The following is a 23,301-nucleotide window of genomic DNA, read 5'->3' on the forward strand; positions in this document are numbered from 1 at the left end:
TTTTTTTTTTTAAATAATTATTTTTGTTAAAGGTTGGTCATCATAGCTGACGTGGACATCTATCTACAACTGAGTTGAACGTGTTGAGTCCCAGTAAGAAAGGAGACCTTCTGGCTTGTTTGTTTTTGGGAGAGAGTGTTTGCTGTTTCTTGTAACACCAAAGTAATGCTTCAGTTGAGATAATTACAAAAGTTTAGCAATTGTCTGGGAAATAATTCTCCATTATCTACAGTTAGTCAGAACCAGTGGTACCAGTGAGATTTTTCATCACATGGTCAGTCATTGATCCTATCTCTATACTGTCATGCCTTTTGCCTTAATGAAAGGAGGGGGTGAGAGGATCTTTAAAATCCATTATAGAATTTGTGGAACTATTATAAAGCACTCTTAGTTTTAAAACATCTGTTCTGTAAATGAGCTGTAGCTTGGAAGTATTATATATAAAGCAAAACAAGCAGATATCCTAAAAAGCTAACAATCTGAGTACATGAGAAATAAAAGGGGAAGGGAGAGACAGGTCATCTCCATGTCTCAGAGAACTTGGACGCGTGGAAATGATGAGTAGATTGTGCTAGATGTATTGACCATGTGTGCTAAAAACATGAGGACAGGCGAGTTCAGGATTTGGAATATGACTTAAGTTTAAAATTATTTTATTCTAGCAAAAGTCACAATGTATGAGGAGAAGAGCCTGTTAAATAGTTTATTCTCCCATTGCCTATGTATATAGGTTGAACCACATTAGTTCAGGGAAGTAATACTAATTCTTTTTTGTTTTAAAGGTAAGAATCATAGATACTTTGGGGAGCTTTCAATAACATACTTCTGTAGTTGTCCATACATAGTGTTTTGTAAACCATAATTAAGATGCAAGCTAGAACACATGTTGCCCCAGATTCACAGAAGCCAACCTTACTCACTACTTTGACACACAGCAGATGGCTTGTTATAATGTAGTTGTTGATGCAGTAAGAACTGAGAGCCATGACTGGTGTTGCTTATAATTGCTACCGATTAAAAGACTGTAATGCCTTCAAGAAGGCATCACTGTTCTCCCTTCCTACTAAGGGTTTAGTGAGATCCTAGACCAAGATGGTATTTATGCTTAGAAGATGCCTGAATATCAATTGGATCTTAAATTTGTGCTTTTTATATTTGTATGTAGATATATTTTTCTGGAGGGCTGAAATGAAGCATTTTTATGTAATTTGATGCTATTTGTGCAGACTCTGGGCATACAAGACAAATGAAGAAAGAAAAAAGATACTAAATGTGTGCTAAAAAGCTTTTCTTATTAATTTGGCATTTTTCTTCTCACTAAAATCTAATTTTCTTTGAGGAAAACTCTTTTCGTGGGTGACAAAGGTTAAGGTACCTTGTCAGGCAGATGCAGTCTGCATTGGAAGCGCTTGGCTACTGTGATGGCAAGTACTTCACAAAACTGTGCGGTAGGCATACAGGGATACTGCATCAGGAACTAGATCATCCAAGGAAGTTGAGCAGTAAGCTAACAACTGGTAAACAGTATGTTTCCGACGCTGTAAAATGCTTGGCAATACCAGAGAAGGAGGAGGCCAAAATGAAAGGGCAGCTTTACCAGTTTTAGTCATTAGTAGACAGTCTGGACATGCTAGTGCTCTTCATGATGGAAAAAGGATAAGAATTACTCTTAGACTGCCTGCTGGCTGGGAGAACACGTGCACTTGACTAGCATGCAGTAACATACAGGTGGATAAGCTGTGCCTTTTAGTATTCAACAGCAAATGCAGAGCACAATAAGTAACTGGATCAGACCTTGTTTGTGATATTACTCCATTAATTTCAGTCAGTTGACTTCAGCAGGTTTAGCTTGGAGATGAATTAGTGCCATGTTTGAATAGAACAAAAACATGTAAGCTTTCTGTAAACACGTCTTACATTTTTGTTGAACACTAAAGGTAACTCATTGAGGAAGGAAAAAATGGAAGGTAAAGACTGTTCATTATTCTGTTCTGAGAAGAACAGGCATAGGTCAAGGTCAAGCTGTTTGCTCTTGGAGAACTGTATTCTGAATAAACTGGCATCAGCATTACAGTCCTTGATCTCTTCTCACATAATTCAGTGTTTTCTCTGAGCTATTTTAGGAGGAAAACAATTAGAAAAGGTTGTGTTCTCATTCATACTGAAGTTGCTTGCTTTCGCTAGAGTAAACGTGATCTGTGGTCATTGAAACATCCATTTCGATTAAAATCTGAACTATCTTTTACATCAGAGACAAAAATATATAATGCCCTGTCTCTTGCCTTTAATTATCACAGCTCAGTGATTTAGATAGTACTTTGGAATGGCAAAACTTTGGCTGACTGCCATGATACACAGTAAGCCTAGAGAACCTAGGAATCAGTAGCTAATAATAATTTAATTTTATGGTATTTCCACCCAAGTGAACTGAAATACAACTCTAAGTCAAGGTACAACTCTCTGCCTCTTCAATGTTTTAAAAGATGTTTAAGAGTTTTTCCATTTTATTATTGACACTCTCTCTCAATGCTTGAAAAATTTAATACTTTAATGCTGACCAAGATACAGAATCATACAAGGTGAAGGACCTGTCAGCGGAGTCCCAGAATGACTCTAGAGTCAGAAACTCCAAACTTACCTCCTATTGCTGGCATTTCCGTTGGGATGTAGGTCCTGAAAAATCTTAGGGAAGTTTTTTTTTTTTAATTTGTACAATGTTCTTATTAATAGCTTAGAGCTGATATAAGGGGACTTCCAGGGGACCATGTCACTCTATTTGTCTTTAGGGTATGACTTCTTTTTTCCTAGAATTTTTCAAGCTGTGTCTAGTTTAAATGGCAAATATTTATATTAGCTATAATCCTCTACTTAGTTGCAGTGTGTTTTTTGTATTGAACAGTAAACTGCATTAAAACCGTATAATACAACAGTTACTGCAACAGAAAATAGATTGGAAGACAAAATTGTATTGAGAAGGTTGTTTCCTTGCTCTTCTATTATTTCTCTTCTGCTCCAAATCAGGCTATTTTTGTACTTGGTTGTCACTGTCCCTTTTTTGGGACCTGAGGAGTAGCACATTTTAAAAATAGACTTTGCGTTGGAGATGAATTTGTTTCTGAGGAAAAGTATCATCTTGTGAATCTTTATGCTTTCATAAGGAACTAAGGGTTGGACCTTTCATTTCCAAGAAAGTGAGGTGTTTGGTGATTGGGTTTTTTTCCCTTTTAAAGTAAATGCATTTTTTTCCTTATTTAAAGATTTTCCAAGGACTGTTCTAAATTGGCTGGTTACTTGTGTCATTTTGAGAACTGAAAAATGAGTGTATACGCTAACTTTGAAGTGATCCTTAATTGCTGTTCTTGTCTTGCATGGTAGAAGGAGGAAGGAGGGGAAAGAGCAATTTGACTTCTGCAATAAAGATTAACCCAGGAATGCAGAGAGCCCAATACATGTTTATTTTCTTTGAATAAGATAAGAAATCACTTTTTAAAACGTCATTTAAAAAAAAAATCAAAACTCAAAGCAAAAAAAAACCCCACTTGTGTCTCCTGAAAATCAGCATGTGGAACAAGATGATATCCATGACAATGCACTGCTTGCAATTGTCATTGTTTTGATTGCCTCCGGTTAATAGTAGCTCCCTTGAAATGTCTATTTTTCCCTTTATTTTTAATGTTTTCTTTGTGTTCACAGTGGTTTTTTTTCTTGCTGAACTTCATTTCTGGTCATGTTGAAGCTGATGTTTGTTTTTATCCAGGGTGTAACTGAAAGATTACTTTCAGCTTTGTCTGTGGTCTCACTGACCTGTTCTGGTTATAAAATTGTAATACCTCCCAATCTAGGTGTATTGTACACAGTTTTTGAAATTTCCATTATGCAGCAGGAAACTCAGTTTTCAGCCTCTGTTTTCTATAGTGCACAGTTTTCAACATACTCTTCCCTACCCATCATTAGTTTTTCTTTATTCTTTGTAACCGTGGAAGAGCTGCATCTGAAACTTCTAGGAATGTGGGTTAAATCAAATTGAGCCTCACAAAATTGGTTAAAGATAGAAAAAAATGATTGGGGATTAAGAAGGGGTGGAGGGTATTTGTCTGCCCCTTGAACTTGGAAAAAGCAGCTGTATATGGAACTAGTTCCTTGGAACTGTATTTTTCTCCTTTGTTAGCAGCAGCAGTAGTATTCATTTTCAAATCTGAGATGTTAGGCATTTCACAAGATAAGTATTCACAAACTTGATGGTCTTGCATCCTCTCTCTTTAAATATGATGTTGAAGTGTTGTCCTAAATAATATTTTAAAATATTATGTAATACGCTCTCTAAAGAATATATTAGAACAAATGTTGAGTTATATCAGAATTGAATTCAAACTTAAGTGCCTAGCATTATTACTGTTCATATTTGTGTAGTGAGCTTCTAATCTTCAAATACCAACTGATATGAGAGGGCAAAAACAAGGTGATGGGCTTATCCAGGGGCAGGTCTTGAGAAGAGATGGCAGGATGGTAACACAGATGGTACATGCTGATTTCACTTTTAAATTCTGGAGTCAAATGTTGGGATCCGTGTCATTAGAAGGTATTTTTAAGGAGATAGGGATTGAAAATATAGAAACAAACACCACCTTCTCTCCTACTCACACTCTTCCCCACTTCAGAAGGAAAAGCTGGAATGCTCTTCCCTGCTATTATTGTATGTATGTTCTGAAGAAGTCACACAAAAGCCTGTTTCTTGCTGCTTCACCACTAACTCCATGTGATACAGGTTGGGGACCCCAAGGATCTGTTGCTCCAGGATGGGCCAGTTTCACCAGGAGTCTCTCCTGAGAGCAGAAGCTCTAAAACACTGGAGTTACCAAACCACCTCACTGTGCCCATGCTCACCAGAGCTAACTGGTTCAGTCTGCAAGCACAAGCTTCTCGTGTGCATTGACATTTGTTGTGATTTTGTTATTATTTCCACTCCTGTGTTTTAAAATGACTGGTTCAGCGGAGTATACTGATTGCTAAAATGATCTCTACCAAAATTTCATGTTAATTTGAGTATATCAGTTTCTCTGGTTTGTGGTTTAGTCACTTTATTTCAAAGTGAAAATACACTTACTCCAACACTGGATTGAAAGGCTGAACTTTGCAAATAGCAAGCTTGAATGCCATGTGGTTAACTCTGTTTTTGCTACCTATTTGTATTAAAGCTCAATTCCAAAACACGGTCTTCTGTATGTTGTAATTTACACATTACAATTATGATGGACTTAGATGTTTTTATCATAACAGGAGAGAAATTGATTTTGCATGTGCAGGGTGAAACTGCCCTGTCTCTGGCTAATGGATTTGCTTGGGGGCCAGCAGAGGACAGTTTAATTCTGTACCCTATGATTAAACATGCACCTGGGATGCAGTAGACAAAATGCCACTTGAGCTGAGAAGACCACATACTTGAGTACTTGCATTATTTCAGGTAATGGAGTGCCTCTGTTATCTTGTACTGCTGGGAGAGAAATTATTCCTGGGTGGGCATTTGTGACTCTTAGTTTGTCAAATCATTGAAACATCTTTTACTGATAGAATCAGTATGTTTCAAGAAAAGGTTATTCTTCAGGTTTTACTTTCTTATTAAAACTGATTTTCCGTGAAAATTCTTAACTAGCTCCAGCTCATGCTTTGGTGTGTTGTGTTTACCTTGCCCCTCTACAAAAAAACCAACCAACTCAAAAAAAACAAAACCGAAAAAACCCAGCCTTGTCCCAGGAACGTTAATAGTCAGGATAGTAAAGGAAACAATATTTAAACTCCACTGAAATCCATTGTATTCTACTGGTTATTTATGATAGTATCTGTATTTAATTTATTTTGAAGAACAATGTTTCCTAGATATTTCTTCTTAAATGGTAAGTCTGGAACTCATAGGAGGATACTGAAGAATACATTGCCACTGTTCCTGTGTTACTTGAACTGAAGTGAGGGAATAGATGAAGTGTGACCAAGCACTATGATTTTAAGTTCAAGAGTGTCGTGGTTTCCACAGAAACAGCTAGCTCTATCGTAGCTACTGAGTTAGTGCTTATAGGATTTTGCTTTTTCCTCCTCTAAATAAAATTTGATTATGCTTCATTTTGTTTTTCTCTTTCCCTTCACTTCAAGTTTCTCTGAAATTTGCTAGCTTTAGTTTTTTTCAGTGCAAATTTACTTTAGCCATTCCTTGTTTGAGAAAACAGTTGCATGTAAAAACATATTTGTTTCTCTTTTGTAGTAATCAAAAGATGAGTATGTCATTGGAACTGGTTATGAAGTTCGCTGTAGTCTTGAATAGTGATGTGGGGTGCTGTCACACTTCTATGGTGTCATGTTAGGATCGCCCCACTTCCACAAGTGGTGTGGCTTTGAATGAGTGACATGGGTCTGTCACCTGGCTGGCAATGAAACTTCAGAGCTTTGTTCAGTCACATTGACAATTTATGTTATTTCTCATGTTCCATGTCCTTTTTTTTCCTGCTATGAAGTATATTTATTATAGGTGCAAGGTATTGTAAGGGTAGAGCAGAGCCCTTTTGTGCATCTAAAGCTAAATGCAGGGATTCTGAGTGTTGTCAAATGTAAATTTTAGCTGTTCAGTTGAGGAAGTGCAGTTAAGTTACCTGTATTCTCTGTAAGTATCTGGTGAAAATAGGTGTGTAGAAATGTGATTCATAAGAACTATAGTTTTATTTATTTTACCAAGTGACTCTTGAACAAAAGTCCAGAATCAAGGATCTCTTCTCTCTCATGAGAATGTTTGCATCGTTAGCCTCCAAATTAATACTTCTTGCTTACTTGCTTTCTTACCTTACACACCTGCATCGCTAGTTTGAAACTACCAAGAAACTACCAGCTAGTTTCTTGGCCAAGAAGGAGCTAATATTCTTCTTCTGGATGTGTCTCTTAAATTCCCAGAAAGCTCTTGAAATCTTCAGAAGACTGCTTGGGAAAATGACATTGGATCCAATGACCACGAGCTGATACAGTTAAAATCAAATAGAAGAATAAACAAAGTAGGAGTGTACATAAAGGCTTTGGATTTCAAGGGGGCAGATGCTGATTAAATTAAGTGTACTGGCATATAAGGAGTATATCTGGAGAGTTTGCATGCTTGGTGTTTCTTCAGGTCAAAGACATTAAAGGTATAAATTATCTGCATGCTAGATGAGTGAAAGGATGTAGAGAGAGATTTTGAATTTGACAGATTAATAACCACCTCAAGAAGGATATTGAGAAGGAGCAGATAAGTAATGGGATAAAATTCACAATATATATTTACCCAAGTTAGGTTATGATGGGTTCATTAGTCAATTTTCTTGGAAGGAGAGTGTTTTTCAGATGAGGGAAATGCAGAAGAGGTGTAATCTGTCTGGACTTCAGTGATAGTTGATGTGTTGGTTTGGGAAGGCAGGGTTTGGTAGGGTGTGACTTGCGTGGAGAAGATGGTAAGATACAGTGTTCAGTATGGAAGTGTCAGACTGACAGTTATGCTTAGTGGACTTTAAAGATGAATTTTGGAACCAATTATCTTTCTGATGTTTTCATTTATGCCACTGACACAAGGAAAATCAGTATGCTGATGGAATTAGTTGATGATGAAAATTTAGAGGCACCAATAGTACAGAAGACAATCATGGTGGTGTATGGAAAAGATTGGATTATCTCAAAGATTGTATTAATAGGAAAATAATAGCATTAATATAAAAATATCCTGTACATCATGGGTGGTTGAAATCAATACTTTGTAATGCAAGCTTGAAGTCTTGTGTCATGGAAATGACTGGACTAGAGCATTGCAAGATTACTGCATTGCAAATGTGAGACAGTTGTGATGTCTGTATGGAAAATGGAGAGGCATTTGTGGACGATTTAAGGAGATTCTAGTATAATTTTATAAATTCCTGAAATATTATGTGTAATTCTAATGATGCATACTTAAAAATGAATCAGAGCTAAAGCGGATGCAGATTAAAATGAATTGTAGAATCACTCACATTGGAAAAGACCTTGAGAAGTTTTCTAGCCCAACTTCCTACTGGAAGTAGGGTCACTGCTGAATTCAGCAAGGTTGCTTGGGGCTTTGTCAGTTGGGTCCTGAAAACCCCCAAGGACAGAGCTTCCCAAAGCATCTCTGGGTGACCTCTTCCACTGCTTTGATGTCCTCAGGGCAAAAACTTTTTCCTTATCACAGTTCAAACCCACTTGTTTCTATTTATGACTGTTGTCTCTTGTTCTTCTGTCTTGGACCTCAGTAAAGAGGTCATGGTCTTGCTAATTTAAGCATAGGAAGGCTGCTAATAGGTGCCCACCAGGCCTTCAGGCTAACCAAGCCCAGTTTCTTTAATCTCAGTTGATGTGCTTCAGAGCTTTGAAGACAGCGATCACACCAAGGGCCAGCCTATTAATGAGGAAAACCTTTGCTTGTTTATTTTAGCAAAGTGTGTCCTTGTCTGTTGATGTAGAAGAAATCCATCAAAACCCCAAGGGAGGAAAAAGCCTGTTATAACTAAAGCACAAAGTAGATCTGGCATCAGTGAATGTAACCTGTCCAAGAATAAACTTATGTTGGGAATTAGGAGAAAGCTCCACTCAATGGAACAGGCAAGTTCTAGAGCAGCCTTCCAGGGAGTATAAAAACTGAAGTTCTTCAGGTGGATCTATTTCCAGAAGGGATTACATGAGATGATACATCTAATTTAGGAGTGAACTGGAGTCTAGAATCTGCAGGTCCCTGACGACTTGGCCTGTGTAATGCTGCTGTTTCACTTGGACTGTTACTCAGGCTTGGTTCAATCTCTTACATGAATCTGGTGGAATTCAGTCAGTAAAGTGTCCTGCATGGTGCTGTGAGGTTTCTTTGGCCTAGAGTCATTAGGAAACTTTGATGCATCTTTGGAGAAAATTATTTCTTACGATTATGAACTTGAATTTGGAAGTAAATGTATTGGATTTTGAGAAGTGAAACTTCAGTCTGTATTTCTGAATGATTTTATCTCATCATTTTCCCTTGTGGTCCGTCATTAGTTTTTAATTCAATTTCACATCTATAAAGAAAAGGAAAAAAATTGTCTTGTGTATGTATTTCAATCTTAAACAGCTGAAGAAAAGCAGTTAGTTTAAACTTGGGGTTTTATAGCATGTGGCGATATGACACTTTTCCTCCTCTTCGTTTTAATTATAAGGTGGAGGAATCTTAAGCTGCTACTGGAGCATAAAATTAATAACAAAATAACTTGTTTAATTGAATAGATGGGAAGTCACTTAAACATCAAGAAACATCCTGTAGGTTGTAAATATCTCATTGTTTGATGTTTAAGTGGCTTCCCATATTTAACTGTAGCTGTGAAATTAGAAACTCTGGTGGCACTAAGACATTTTGTAGTTACACCTTGAGGAATGAACAAATTCTGCAGATGCCTATAACAAACAAAACACAACTTATTCTACATGTGCATATATGTGACCCAAATTTCTGTTCCAAAAGTTGTGGTCATAGTTGTTACTACAATCTTTACATATATATATTTTATTCTTTTTTTAAATTTATGGTGGGGTTGTTTTTTTGGTTTAAAGTATATAATCTACACTGAAATTATTGTGTATGCGATGCAACTGATGGGGTAGTTACTGGAGCTGTAATTATGAGATTGGTGTTGTCTGTGGTGTGAGGGGGAGAGAGGGTAAGGTTTGCATGCTTGAGATAACAAACAGAATGTGCTGTTACATCACTGCTGAGGGGATGTGGTCCACAAACTGTATTTAATCTGACTTCTGATACTGTCGCTCTTCTTAACTGCTTTCATCAGTAACATTGCAGATGGTGCTATAATGCAGAAGTGTGAGAATGTGATCCTTACCAGTTTATTGTAGCAAAAACCTGGAATTCCCTTTGGTAGCCTGAAAAAAAAAAAAAAATATCAGGATGGTCATTGTTATGCCCCCTGTGGAAAAACAAACTTGCCAGGGCCACAAGAATTGCAAAAGTGTCTCGGGACCAAGACTCTTGGCAAGAATAGGTGGAGGGGCTTTAAACATACAAGAGATACAGATCCAACTTCCTTGCTAACTTTTAATATAGGAAATAGGATACAGGGTAGCTAAGACCAATAAGAATCCTTTCATAATTTGAAAAATTAAAATTTGCTGCTTTTGTGTCAAAACTTCTCTACCTAACCAAGATATTTTTTTTCCTGCACTTTCCTTTGAGTAATTCTGTATACACATATGCTTTTTTTAGATATAAACTTTCATTAGTGGCATTTTGCCAAAAAAGTTTGTTTCAGATACCCTATAGTTTGTTTGAAGTGGCATTCTCAGGCTTGCAGAATTAGTACAGCAGTTGCAAGCCATTAAATTTCCCAGTGCTCTTGAGGGGAATGAGATTAGAGTCTAAATTTAAAGGCAAGTTTTGGGATTCTTTACTTCAGATCCTTTGAGGTACTGTGGTGTGCAACTCAAGACTAAGATTCCTTCAAGATTAAGAAATATAAAGATATATATATATATCTTATATATATAGGCAAACATGCAAACTAAATGTGTCAGTGACATGCTGTACTATAAATAAGAAAATACTTTAACCTTTTATTAGAGCAGCTGTTTCCTTGCATTTGATGCAACATCTGCTTGACTTGATTTAAGGATTTATTTCAGGCTTCTGATATTTGATGATATTCTTTTGTTAATGAAGATACTCCTCCTGCATTTTACGCATACTTTATAGTACATCCTGTAAAATTATTAGTTTATCTTGATATGCCTTTTATATTTCATAGTAAGACTGTAGGAAATACTCTTCAGCAACAAAAAAAACTTAAGCACTCTTAAGTTACCCATCTTGGAGAGGTGTGTGGGGGGAAAGGAACTAACATTTTTCACTTTTTTCCCTGTTGCTTATATTGACTTTACATTGTATATTAACTGTAGAAGTGTGACGTAATCAAATTTTCTAGGAAGCTGGGTTAGTTTTGGTCATTTCTTTGTGATATCCATCTCCTTTCTGTATTCACTTTAGCGTGCCTGGTAATCTCAAAACTCAGTAGTGAGAATACAAAGAAATGTGTTTCCTTAAATGTTATGCTAGCTGAAGAATAACTTTAGTTCTATATTAATGCTGTGCCCTAATCATATTTTAAGTGCTAAGCAGGGACTAATCTTCTGGGGTTTTTTTAGTCATCTCCTTGTAGGATCCAAATCAGACAGTTGTAGGGAGCTGATGGTTTGGCGTTATGTTTACTGCTTAGGAAAGTGTTACGACCTTCAAAATAGGTAATCCCCACCACAAATAAACTACACACAGATGAAGGAGAAGAAATCTTTAGACAACCTGCATAGAATCAGAGTTGGGAGGCTGCTTGGCCAGAGGGAGCAAACTAAGGGGAGGTGTCAGGGGCCAGTTAGAGTAGAGGAGATGGATGTAGGGAGATGCAAGTGACAGGCAGGAGGGCTGCTGGTGAAGAAGCTCCTCACCACTAGTGCCTACAGCAGGCACTGCTACCAAATATTTGGCGTTGGTTGGTTTGTTTGTTTTCTAAACAGGCAGCCCATTCCCAAGTACAATAACAGTTTGTGACGCAGTCTAAACCTCCTAAATTTTTGGCAGTATGTTGGTGTTGTAATGAGATGCATTAATGCTTAAAGGATAATTAAAGATAATGAGGTATAGAGAAAGTGGAATGGAGCACAATACACTATGCCTCTGAAAGCTGGAGCATGACTTCTGATGAAAAGAACTTATTCTCTACACAGATATTTTTATGGTTTCATCTGAATATGTACATAGTAACTGATGTGGTGCCGTATTGCAAACTGTTGGTTAAACAGGAGAAATTAGGATTTAATAGAAAAGTTGTGAATGTGCATAAGGGCCTAACATAAAGGACCTAGCTGAGAGGAGCAGGAAAGCAGCTCAGAGAGAGCTCATTATTGGAATAGTTACCGATCAATTGTCAGATCAGTCTTACGCTTCCTGATTCATTTAATGACAAAGGTACATGTAAAGAGATCTTGCAGCTAAAGTTTATTGATACAGGAAGTTAGAAAAATGCTCTTAACAGAGAAAGAAAGAAGTGTTACATAAAATTTTGGGGGTATTCCATAGGTCATGGTCCCAGACACGGGGGAGATCTGAAACATCTTTGTGGTGCAGAATACTTCTTTCCACCTAGCCTCCTTTCCCTGGGAGGGATGGAGTGATGGGTGTGGGATGAAATTTGGAGTCTTGTGCTTTAGTGCGTTATGGCCAGAATGTCAGTTACAAGCTTGGAGGCTGAATAATTAAAAGGATGAAAGTAGAGAACAGTACAAAGTAACTGAGCAAACAGCGTGGTGCAGTTATGAAGGTGTATGTACTCTTAAAATACAATCACAGTAAATGTTTCCAGTAGACAGAGGAAATTACTGGTGGTGGTGTACAAGAATTTGGTGAGACATCATTTAGTATGCTTCAGAAATAGTCATCTGTTTTGAGGAGAAAAGAGAAGAAATTGAAATGTGCAGAGGCAGGGTCCTAGGATGAATGGGGATATCTCACTAGGGAGAGCTTGAAGAGCTTGTCTTGGGTAGTCCAGCTAAAGAAACCATATATGTAAGTATTGTTTATACATACACAGGTGGAGACAGCTAAGAGTGGGGAAACTTCTTCAGCTCAAAGACAATATAAGCAAAACAACAAGTGGACATAGGCTGACCATTGCTAAATTTAGGCATAATGTAGCCAGGTTTTTGGAGTAAACAGGAATAGTGGCACTTGGTCTGCTTCTTCTGCTAAATCTTGGTGAGATTTGAAAATAATTCCTTAATCATTCTGGAAATATCAAAGAAAATAGAACTTTAATGTTTATAGCCAGATGTGTTCTGAATTTTATGAATAATTGACTAATAGCCAGATGTGTTCTGAATTTTATGAATAATGACTAAACAGCATTCCTGCAGCTTCTCCCCTTTAGGTTTTTTTGTGATTTCCTGATACGCAGCGATACTCTTACAGTGGCTGTGGTGCTTTCTCAGAGACTGCTACCACTTGGCTTCTTTCCTGGGCTAATGGCAGAACTCGTATTTTCTGAAGGGTGTTAGCAGGGGAACAGGGAGGGAAGCCTAGCCCTTTTATGCTAACTCTTTTTATCCTTGCTACACTTTGAAATAGACTGAATTGCTTTTTGGAGGGGTCATTTTCTTCACTGACCTTGAAGTGTGCAGGATCATAGAGATTGTAATTTAGATACCTCCATTAGGTGCTTAAAGATAGGTGGGATGAATCCAAGCCAAAACATTCAAGAAAGAGTAGACAATCTGTCTGGAGAGCTACTGAAATGAGTGGTCAGTAGTAGGTAACTGAGTCAGGACTGTCATGTTCAGTGGATATGATGTGCTAAGATTTTTGACCCTGAAGAAGTCTTGAAAATTTGGACATCTCTCTAAACTTTTCCTACTGTATTTGATCTCGAAGACAGTTTTACTGAATTCCGACAAGGAAAGCTTTGTTGCAACTTAACTTAAATGAGAGCCACTGTTTGAGAGTGATTTGGAAAAAAAGTATCCAAGCAGTTAGTATGCTAACTCTTTTTAAAAGTTGGTGCAATTTAGGCTTGTAGGCCAAAACACAAAAGCAGCTAGACTGTTGCTTGCCATGGGCGTTGGTAAGTGCTAGCTACCCAAACATATTTTGTGACCTTGCTAGCAGTTGCTTGAGGAGCCAAAATTTAATCTCTTTTGCATTGTAAATAGTGTCATAGTGAGCTCTTTATACAAGTTATTTTAATGCTATAGGGAAAAGGAATTATATTCAGTGACTTGCAAATAGAGAAGAGAGGAAGATTATAGCTGAAGATGCTGATGGTTAGATAAAGGAAGTTGATTATAGAAAAACTATGATGTGGTGTTATTATGATATTACATGTGGATCTCGACCACCTTGCTTATAGTGAAAGACAGTGATGGAACAGAGTTTTGGGTTCAGAAGACTGGCAGAGGGATTTGAGTTTTGTGGCAGCTGGGACCAAGGAAGGGTGCTGGCTGACTCCCTGGTGTTTTGTAGGAGATGCGGTGGGTGAGATCAGGGCTGACAAATACTATGCTTTTATTGAGACTCACAGGCTGTTCAGGTGCAGATTTTGATATTTTTAGTGCTCTCTGTTGAGGTTAATTTTTCAGGTTTATGTTTTTCCTCTTCATTCAAGAAGATACGCTGCCAGTGTGTTTTGACTGGAATTTTTTTATACTCTGCTGAAAGCTTTTTTTTTTAATGGCACAGTTGATTGAATCACTACCTATTGGAATCTTCTGGTATTTATCATAAGAAATGCCAGCTGTAGGAATTTAATCTTCCCAGATTATATGTAAACAGACAAAGTTTTATTGACTACTTTGACTCTATTTTAACACCATCTTAAACTGTTTTCTCAATTCACTTTGGATCAATCTTCTTCTAAAACCAATGGCAACTTTTTAGTAATTTAAAAAAAAAAATTTAAGTCTTCTCTGGATACTTTCCTAATACTGCATTTTTTTTTTACAGATAAATTTGCGCCTCATCTTGGTAAGTGGGAAAACGAAAGAGTTCCTATTTTCACCAAATGACTCTGCTGCAGATATTGCAAAACATGTGTATGACAACTGGCCAATGGGTGAGTAGCTATGTGGCTTTGGCTTTTTAACTGGCAAGCTAGAAGCTTCCCTGTATTTTCAGACTAAAGTGTCAACAATCTCTGATCTCACTGTTCAAATTAAGTATATTTATTGTGTATCTGGGCATAGATTTATATAGAAATATGATTGTCATCTTGATTTCTTTTTCCATGTTTCTTCAGTTGGGCAGATTTTTGGATGTCTGGACTATTTCCCACTTAATTTCTAAAATTTCCTTCACCAAACTGGAGTACTACTTTCCCCCTATCTTTAGACACTTTTCTTGATCAATTTTGTTAGAGGATCTCGTAAGTGTGAGGACATGTTGGAGATACAAAACCTTTTATGTGAGGACAGATAATGTAAAACATGGCATGTCACAGGAATGCATTAGTGAAATTGAGTCTGAAGTACTTCTGCCTTACTGCCTTATCTTGGAAAGGATCTGTAATAATGCTATTTTTCCAGGAAAAAATCAAATATGAAAGAACATTTTAAGAGACATTAAAAAACTGAGGTTGTATGAATGTATTTGGTGTTATACAGGACTACTAGCTTCAGAAAATGGAATTGAAAATGTAAGATCTGTATTCACATATGTGAGTCGTTCCACAAAAACAAAATGCTTCTGTTCTCCCTGACTATGATTTCATGGGACAATAGCCAAAACATAGACATAGCATTACATACAATGAAAGAAAATGCTTCTTTTGGTACAGGACTTCATCTGGGTTACTGTTTTGATGTTAAAAAAAGGCTACTGTTTATACAACCTACAACATTGCAGTAGCTGTTTCTATGGTGTCTTTGTCAAAGAGGTATGGTAGATAATAATTCGTGCCAAAAAGTGTTGATAATCCGTATTTTAGGCCTTAAACTAGTGTCAGGAAGAACAGGGCTACAGGGGACTTGTTTGCTGTTTGTTTTGCTGGGATGCAGCATTATATGTTTAGTAAAATAAGTAATGAAGGAGAAGGCTTTTAGTCCTCTGAAGTACTAGATAAAGATGTAAAATACACTAAGAAATCTGGTTGATACAGCATCTGTGTAGCTACTGTATATATTCTAATGTGTGCCTGCAACATAGTTGTCATGAACAAATGTTCTTTGTGTACCTTTATCTGAATTAGTAAAGGCAGAACTGTGGTTTTTCTACTCAAGTTTATTCCTGAACATGTGGTCTCATGTTCCCAGTCTTGTAAAGAGCTTGAAGGCTGCAGATTCTGAGCTGAGAGTTGGGAAGAAACCCAGACTTTAAAGTCTCTCTTTTAAAGAGAGGAAAAAAAAAAAATAGAACCGGACATGGAAGCCTCAGTTCAAATACCTGCTGTCCTGAGGGAGTGAGCTAAATCTTGATGAATATTTAATTGCCTGTGCAAAGAAGAATAGTGTCAATTTAAAAGACTGAGGAAAAAATCTACTTCATAATAGTGTATAGGTTTTCACAAACATTAGCCCGCTAGCTGTTTTCAGATTGAGAGTGCTGCTCTTTGCCACAGGGCTGAGAAATCTTGATGAGGACTACAGTTTCCTTGAAATAGAGCGTTTTTACCACCATTTTGACTTGTCATGATCTTGTGAGGAAAAAAGTAATGAAATATCCTCAGTCACATGCTGTCAGGATTAAGGCAAACCTCTCCTCCCCTCTTTTGGCAATATGGTTGTTAATTAAGGATCTCTTGACTTGTAGTGGAAAATGCCAAATTTATATTAATGTTTATCATCTGGGTAGGTTATCTGTTCTCTCCCCTCCTCATCCACCATTTTCTTCTAAATAATATTAACTCTTTTCTTGTACAGCAATTTATCTGCTGAACTTTAAAAAACAAAAAAGTAATAGGTAAATACTTCCTCTTTGACTCATTTAGTCATCAGTGGAAATTAAAATTTGAAATCATGTCAGAAAGAAATGTTTCAGACTGCCAGCCAAGAAGCAAAAATTAAAAGGATGGGTAGATTGGCAGCTTAACAATGAGCATATACCTGTGCCAAAACGCAGTCTGTCTTCTTTTGATTGCTGTTTTACGTCATTATGGCAGCGTAAACTGGCTGAACTTCTCTTCACAGCCATAGTATAGTGGAGTTCAGACTGTATGGAGTAAAAAAAAAAATTTGAAAAATTTGGTATCTTCCAAAAAATCATTTACCCTACTGGCAGTGTGATAATTTAGATCCTTAATGTAGCCCACTTCACAGCATAGCAAAAAGGGCATGTTCTTGAATTGCAAGACAATTGAATCAGACCCAGAGTGTAAATACTTGAAATTCAAATAGCTTTGGTTGCCTAATTTGATCTAATCTTATAAACTAGGCAAATGGCAGCTACCCGGGGATATTGCAGCCTGTGCTGTCGATCCCAGCCCTGCCTCCACTGTGTTCTGGGGCTGCGATGGCTCCTTCTGCCTGCGTCTCTGCCTGCCTGCTTGCTTTTTTGCACCAGATGCCTCTTCGTACACTCTCCACAGCCCTCCACAGCCATGTGGCTTTTGTTTTAAATGCTTCCCCTTCTCCTCTTTTCAGTTCTTCTTTTGCAGTGCCAGTTGCTATTGACTGTATGTTAATTGTACGTTCCCAGTGAACAGGTTGGTTTCTGTCGCTTGTTGTGATCCCTTGCTGAATATTCATTTTGGTATATAAACACTACAAAAACAGAAAGGGAAAACATTTGTGAACAGCTGGTGCCAGATACCTGGTCAGCTAAGAAACAGTAGACACTGTATTCCCAGAGAGCCCATTTAAATTCAACATTACAAGGTTTTATGATATTTGTTCTGAAAGCAAAGTGCATATTTATTTGTTGTTCACATTGTGACAGCAACAGTAAAAGAGTAGGAAAAGATCATTTAAGCTTATAAATTATTTATGACAGCTTAAGCATTATAGGAAATGCATTATAGGAAAATGCATGCTTGCTTTTCCCGAATCACTGTTTGCCACATAAAAACATCCACAGATTGCCCTTTGAGAAGTTCCCTAAAATGTATCCGTCGGCGTCTGCTCCCTGCGAGCCCTCTGTTCCAGCTCTCCGCGGTGATGGTGCAGGGCTGCTCAGGTCACTGACCCCTCTGGATGCTGAACTGGTTGGATCTGGCCATCGTTGAACACCGCTGAGCAGCCTGCAGAGCGTTTGTAGTGCTCTGCTCTGAGAATCCTATTTCAAATGACCCATCACGTGCGCTTTCGCTCTGCGTGTGGCTGCTTCCCATTGCTGGAGAATGGCTCCAGTTAGACAGTTAGCTGGTGAGGAGGAGTACGGCTTGAGAATCTTCTGAATGGGAAGAAAGTAAGGCAGTTTTAACCAAATGGATATTAAACCTCAGGAAGCAACTTGCATTTATGAAATATTTTGTGTAGGACTTGTATATGTGCTAAATACCTGAAAAAACCTGTGAAATAATTTAGTAGTATTTACGCTTGCAGGCATAAAATTACATGTTTCAACGCCCGATTTCAAATCCTAAATTTAAGAATAGATTTTAGGAGTGCTAGTCTTGAATTATCTTTCTGTATATTTAGTCTCTCTCTTTAGTGTTTCAGGCAAGAGGGTCCTGTTCTTGGTTTTCTTCCTGGGTAAAGGTGAGAGAAATAACAAAAGATGCTTTTATTACAATATAACTGTGAAAATTTTCTCACTTTTTTCAGATTGGGAAGAAGAACAAGTCAGCAGTCCAAATATCTTGCGGCTTATTTATCAAGGGAGGTTTCTTCATGGCAATGTGACACTAGGAGGTATGAAAATAATTTTCAACCATGTTACAGCCAGGCAAAGGGCATATTTATTTACAGTGCAGTAAATACTACTTTACTGTTCAAGATCGCAGTAGGGCTTGCTATATATTTTTCCTCTGCATAGAGTGACATTGTATCTTATTGTGTATTTTTCCATCTTGTTACCACTGGTTGTTAAACTTTGGGAGGTATCACCTGGTAAGCCAAGCCTCCTCTTGCAAAAAGAAACAGTAATGCTGCTTTTGTTTGTGGTCTTTCTAAATAGAATACTTTGTTCCACCTGTCTTACGCTGCACTTGCAGGGTAAGCTTCTTCAGAAATGTCTAAGTATTTTTAAAAATTTGATAAAGATTATGATAATTATTTAAACAATAGTTTATATCTTAGTGGAATGAAGGAAGACACCCTATGAATGAGAATGAGGGAAAGCATTCTTGCTGTCCAGTGCTCTCCCAGGGATACAATTGCATAGTTATGTGAAAACAAAAGTAAATGGCTTCACTTCATATGCTAAGGAAATGCAATTCAACTATGCCCCCTTGTGGCAACTTTTTTCCCACAATTAGATATTTTGATGGGTCTCTGATAGAGATATGACACAAATTTGTAACAACAATCTTTCCTTTTGTAGATAAAAATTGCCAGTGTGAATACCAACTATATCAATGACTAAACAAAATTATACTCTCTCCTCTGTGCCAGTTTAAAAATAAATTAATACTCCTACTTTCTCTGTATGTTCAGATTGTTCCCGCATTTGGTACTTGAGTGCAATACAGAGAGGAGAATACAATACAAAATCACTAATGAAATGTTTTTGAAATTAAGATGAACCTGAGAAGACTATTTCTGGACTGCTTATGGTGGTCTTCCCGTGAAGAAGTGACTGGGATGATAGAGCCATTGATTTGCTTTCTACCATTACTGATGTTGGCTAGTGATGTACTTTTAGAATAGATTTACTCTCCATATAAATCAATTTTTAATGCTGCTATATATACCGACAAGATCACTGTCAGTTCAGCTGGGAGAATGCTGAAAATTTTATTCACTCTTTAATTTGTATGTTTATCAGGTGCCAATGGGTGCAGCTAGTAGCAGTTGGAGTAGCATTGAAAGATGAATGTTAAGTCTTGGATTATCTCTGCAATTGTAGAGATGCTAGTCTAACCCTACACGTTCTAGGCAAGGATAGCTAAATGGGATTTTCTTTGCCATTCATCTCTAGGTGTTTCTCTTGACCACCAGTGCTTGTTCCCTTTAGTGACATTTGTCTAAATCTGAAACAACTTTGAATATTTGTTTAATGTATTTAATATATTGTTTAACAAGTTAAGCTGAAAAATAATAGCTGCATGCTGTTGACTCTTGCATTAACTCAGGTCTATGGATTTTGAATACTTCCTTGGATTCAGGGCATTTCAGTACATTCTTAATCATTCATGCATTGCAGTTTAATCATCATGATTTTACCCTAAGGATTTTACATGTATATTAGTGTTTCTCAAATATCTTTTTGGTTTTGTATTGTTTTAAGAAAAAAAAAAGCCTAAAACACTGGCTTACTTCAGTACTAATGAAGTTATCTGGAGCAAGATTATACAGCTGAAAGGGGAACAACAATTCATGAAGTAGCCTGAAAAGACTGTTGCTTCAGTTTATGGTGTTCATTAGATGTAACCCTAAGTGAACTAGTTATCTTTATAAGGCGGGAGGGGAGGAACTTCTTGATAAATACAATAGTTTCTTATGCTGTTATAATACAGTTCCATTAAGCATTTCTATCTGCCACTCTCTATAACTGAGTTAGAGCACTTAGTGTTTTATTTGCTTTAGGTAATTAGGAAATATTGACTGGAATTTGGACCTACTGTGTACTGAAAGTCACTTTATCAACTAGTGAAACAAAAGTTTCCAAGGAAACAGCTTGGTGTTTTCTTTAAGAGGACTCCCATTTTTGTCCCCATTTAAAAACGATATTGTAATGTTCTTGTTGTAACCTCACATGTATACATAGTGCTTTAGGAATTCGAGATTCCTATAAACTAAGCCTTAAAAAAGACAAATTGATAGGGAAAACTGACTCTTGAGGGGAAAAATTTTATTTTAAAGGAGCTGTCTTTCTTGCCAGCTTCTCTGAATGGACTGTCACTACAAAAACAGTAGAGCTAATAGCATTGGAAGTGGCAAAGACAAACAGACCCCTCTGTAAAGCTTGTGGTGCCACTCTTGCCTGTAGTGCTTGAGCCAACACTGTTTTGTTGTGTCCTGCCTGTGTGAAGGGTTGGGGTAAGGCAGAGTTGTTCAGCTTCCAACAGGAATTTCATCCTTTAGCTAAATACTTGGTCTGCAGTTTGCATTTGAGATAATATTAATTAGGAAGATGATACATAATTGACAGTTCTCTGTTTATTGTTGCATAATGGTAATCAGCAACGTTTTACTTCCTTATTTATTGGGGAGTGGGAAAGGGAAGGCAACCCACCCTGTGCCATACACATACCAAAAGAGGGGGTGAAAAGTAAATTCTGACAATAGAAAATCTGAAATAAAAGTGGAATTAAACAGATAGGAAAGAAATTAAGTAAAAGTTTAGTTTAATTGAGAGAAAGGGGTGAGAGAATGAAGACAAGAGCAAGGGATTACTGAGCATAGGTTAAGGTGCTCAGATTCTGTCACAGTGCTCCAAGCAAGAAGCTGGAAATTGCTAATAACTTGTGTGAACTATGCAAACTACTAGCTGAAATTAGTTAGTTGAAATATTAGCATACTTTTACTTGATTACTGTAAATAATTAATCTCCACAGATCACTAATCAAGTCTACTCAAGTGTCTTGATATTACGAAAGATGTCCCTAACATGATTAGTTTGTAGTATTTTGCTCTTTCTGTAATGGCTTCTTAAGGGTTTGTCATGAAGACAATCCTTTTCCATTCAGTTAAGAGATTGTTAATATGCTCTAAGCAGAGTTTTCAGTTGTATCACAGAATCAAGTACCCAAAATACTTCATCATTGTCAGAATTTAAGCTGTCAATAGCTTTTAGTTGCAGGCACAGGCAATGCTTCAAGTAAACTAATCAACTTTAAGACCTGACTTTCTACAGAGATGGCTTTTCCCAAAGTACAGCTACTTCAGAGAAGTGTGTGGCGCTGGGTATCCCTGTGTATGCTTCCACCTGTGTTTTAATCATAACTTGTATTTTTTCAAACAAATATGTAGTCAATGAACATGATTTAATAGCAATGTTGTAGCTAGGCTTGTATTCAATACATGTAGTAGCCAAATACTAGGTTTATTTTTTTCTTACTGAATTTTGAATTTGTAGTGATTAAAATGCTGTAGTGATTAAAATAGGGAGACATTTTTCTCTTCAGTTACCTTCAGGTTTATTGGACATTCACTATTCATTTATTCACTTAAAATGCCTTAGTGCACTGTATGTGAAAATAGATGATGTAAATTGAATTTGAGAGGACAAATTCTACTCAAGTCAGAATGATTTGTGTATTTAGGGTTCAATTTTTGTTACATTTATCACTAATTTTTTTTTCTTTATAAGGAGGGGAGGACAAAACTTAGGCGAAGCGTCTTTACCTTACATTTCTCAGAAAAATAATAAAGAAAAAATCTTAGGAGTTGGAGATAGGAAACAAAACTGAAGTTACATAAAGAACTTACAAAAATAACTTCCCCACACCAAATAATTGGAAGAAGTCGAAGTTCAGAATATTGAATCTGGCAATGAGAATCTGCTAAATATAATGAGCAACAGAGAATCCTTTCACTTCAAGGAGAATAGAAGTTTTGATAAATATACTACAGTGCTAAAACCATAAATACATTATCGTGATGGTATACTTAAATCAGAATGTGAAAATGATTATAGTTTCAGAAACAAGCAGAATAAATTGTGGAAAGCTCCAATTTTGTTGTTTTGTGTTACTAAAGCTCACTAAGGCAATATTAAGAGTTAAAATGTTCTTAATTTTATATTTTTCATATGCAGCTGATGTTACAGATTAATATTAAAAGGCATGATGCAGACATTTTGTATTTGGGAAAATCTGTTATGGATCAAAGTATGTTTTAGGAAAATCTGTTTTGCAGCAGTGGCTCAGTGTTTTGATGTCTTATGTAGTGGCTGAAGTAGCCACGTTTTTGCATCCTTATCAATAAAGCCTGAGTCTTTGCATGAATGCGTACTTCTACTTTTACTCAAAAGAGGAAGGCTAAGTTTCCTAACAGGAAAATCATGTCTCTTAAGAACACAATGTTTTAAGTGATTATTATCAGGTCCCAAGACCCTGATCTACAAAACTTTAGCCAGAAATGCTTTTATAAATCTATTTAGTAAGCAGTTCAAACCTAACAGTATGAACTTTTGAACAGATGCTAATCCAATTATAGTTAGTTTCAGCTGGGTGTTTTAAAGAAAGAAAATAGTTGTAATGTATTAATAAATCTCCCTTTCTCCTTTTGCAGCATTAAAACTTCCTTTTGGTAAAACAACAGTGATGCATTTGGTGGCTAGAGAGACATTGCCAGAGCCAAACTCTCAAGGTACGCTGTGCACTGGAGGTATTTCTTAGTCAAGTATATGGCAAACCGGTCAGATCTCTTACAGGCTTTTTCAGTATTTCGTAGTAGAGAAAAGACAAGTCCTTGTGGTCTTTTGTGAAGCAAGTGATGGAATGCTTTTGTACATGTTGTTTATAGAAAACTAAGAAATTAACTCTGGTTTAGCATTTTTGTAGAATGCAGACATTTACTCAAAACTTAAACTTCTGTTTTTATTGTTAAAAACAACTCCTGATTTATTTTTCAGTTATGTATGCATGTATATAAATGATTTTTTTTACTAAAAGTAATAAAAAATATACTTGTATCATGCATACTCACACACAAAACAATCTAATTGCTTTAGAA

At 36.8% G+C, this 23,301-nt stretch overlaps 1 protein-coding gene across 1 annotated transcript in view; it reads left to right on the forward strand.

Moving 5' to 3' along the window:
- UBL3 (ubiquitin like 3) overlaps positions 1-23,301 on the forward strand; it is a 57,947-nt gene that overhangs the window by 32,836 nt on the left and 1,810 nt on the right. Inside the window, exons 2-4 of the mRNA XM_074815892.1 lie at positions 14,534-14,642; positions 18,286-18,372; positions 22,858-22,935. Coding sequence (XP_074671993.1) covers positions 14,534-14,642; positions 18,286-18,372; positions 22,858-22,935 — 274 coding nt within the window. The remainder of the gene's footprint in view (positions 1-14,533; positions 14,643-18,285; positions 18,373-22,857; positions 22,936-23,301) is intronic.

This window comes from Strix aluco, chromosome 2 (genome assembly GCF_031877795.1).
Source record: "Strix aluco isolate bStrAlu1 chromosome 2, bStrAlu1.hap1, whole genome shotgun sequence".
Classification (NCBI taxonomy): Eukaryota; Metazoa; Chordata; class Aves; order Strigiformes; family Strigidae; genus Strix; species Strix aluco.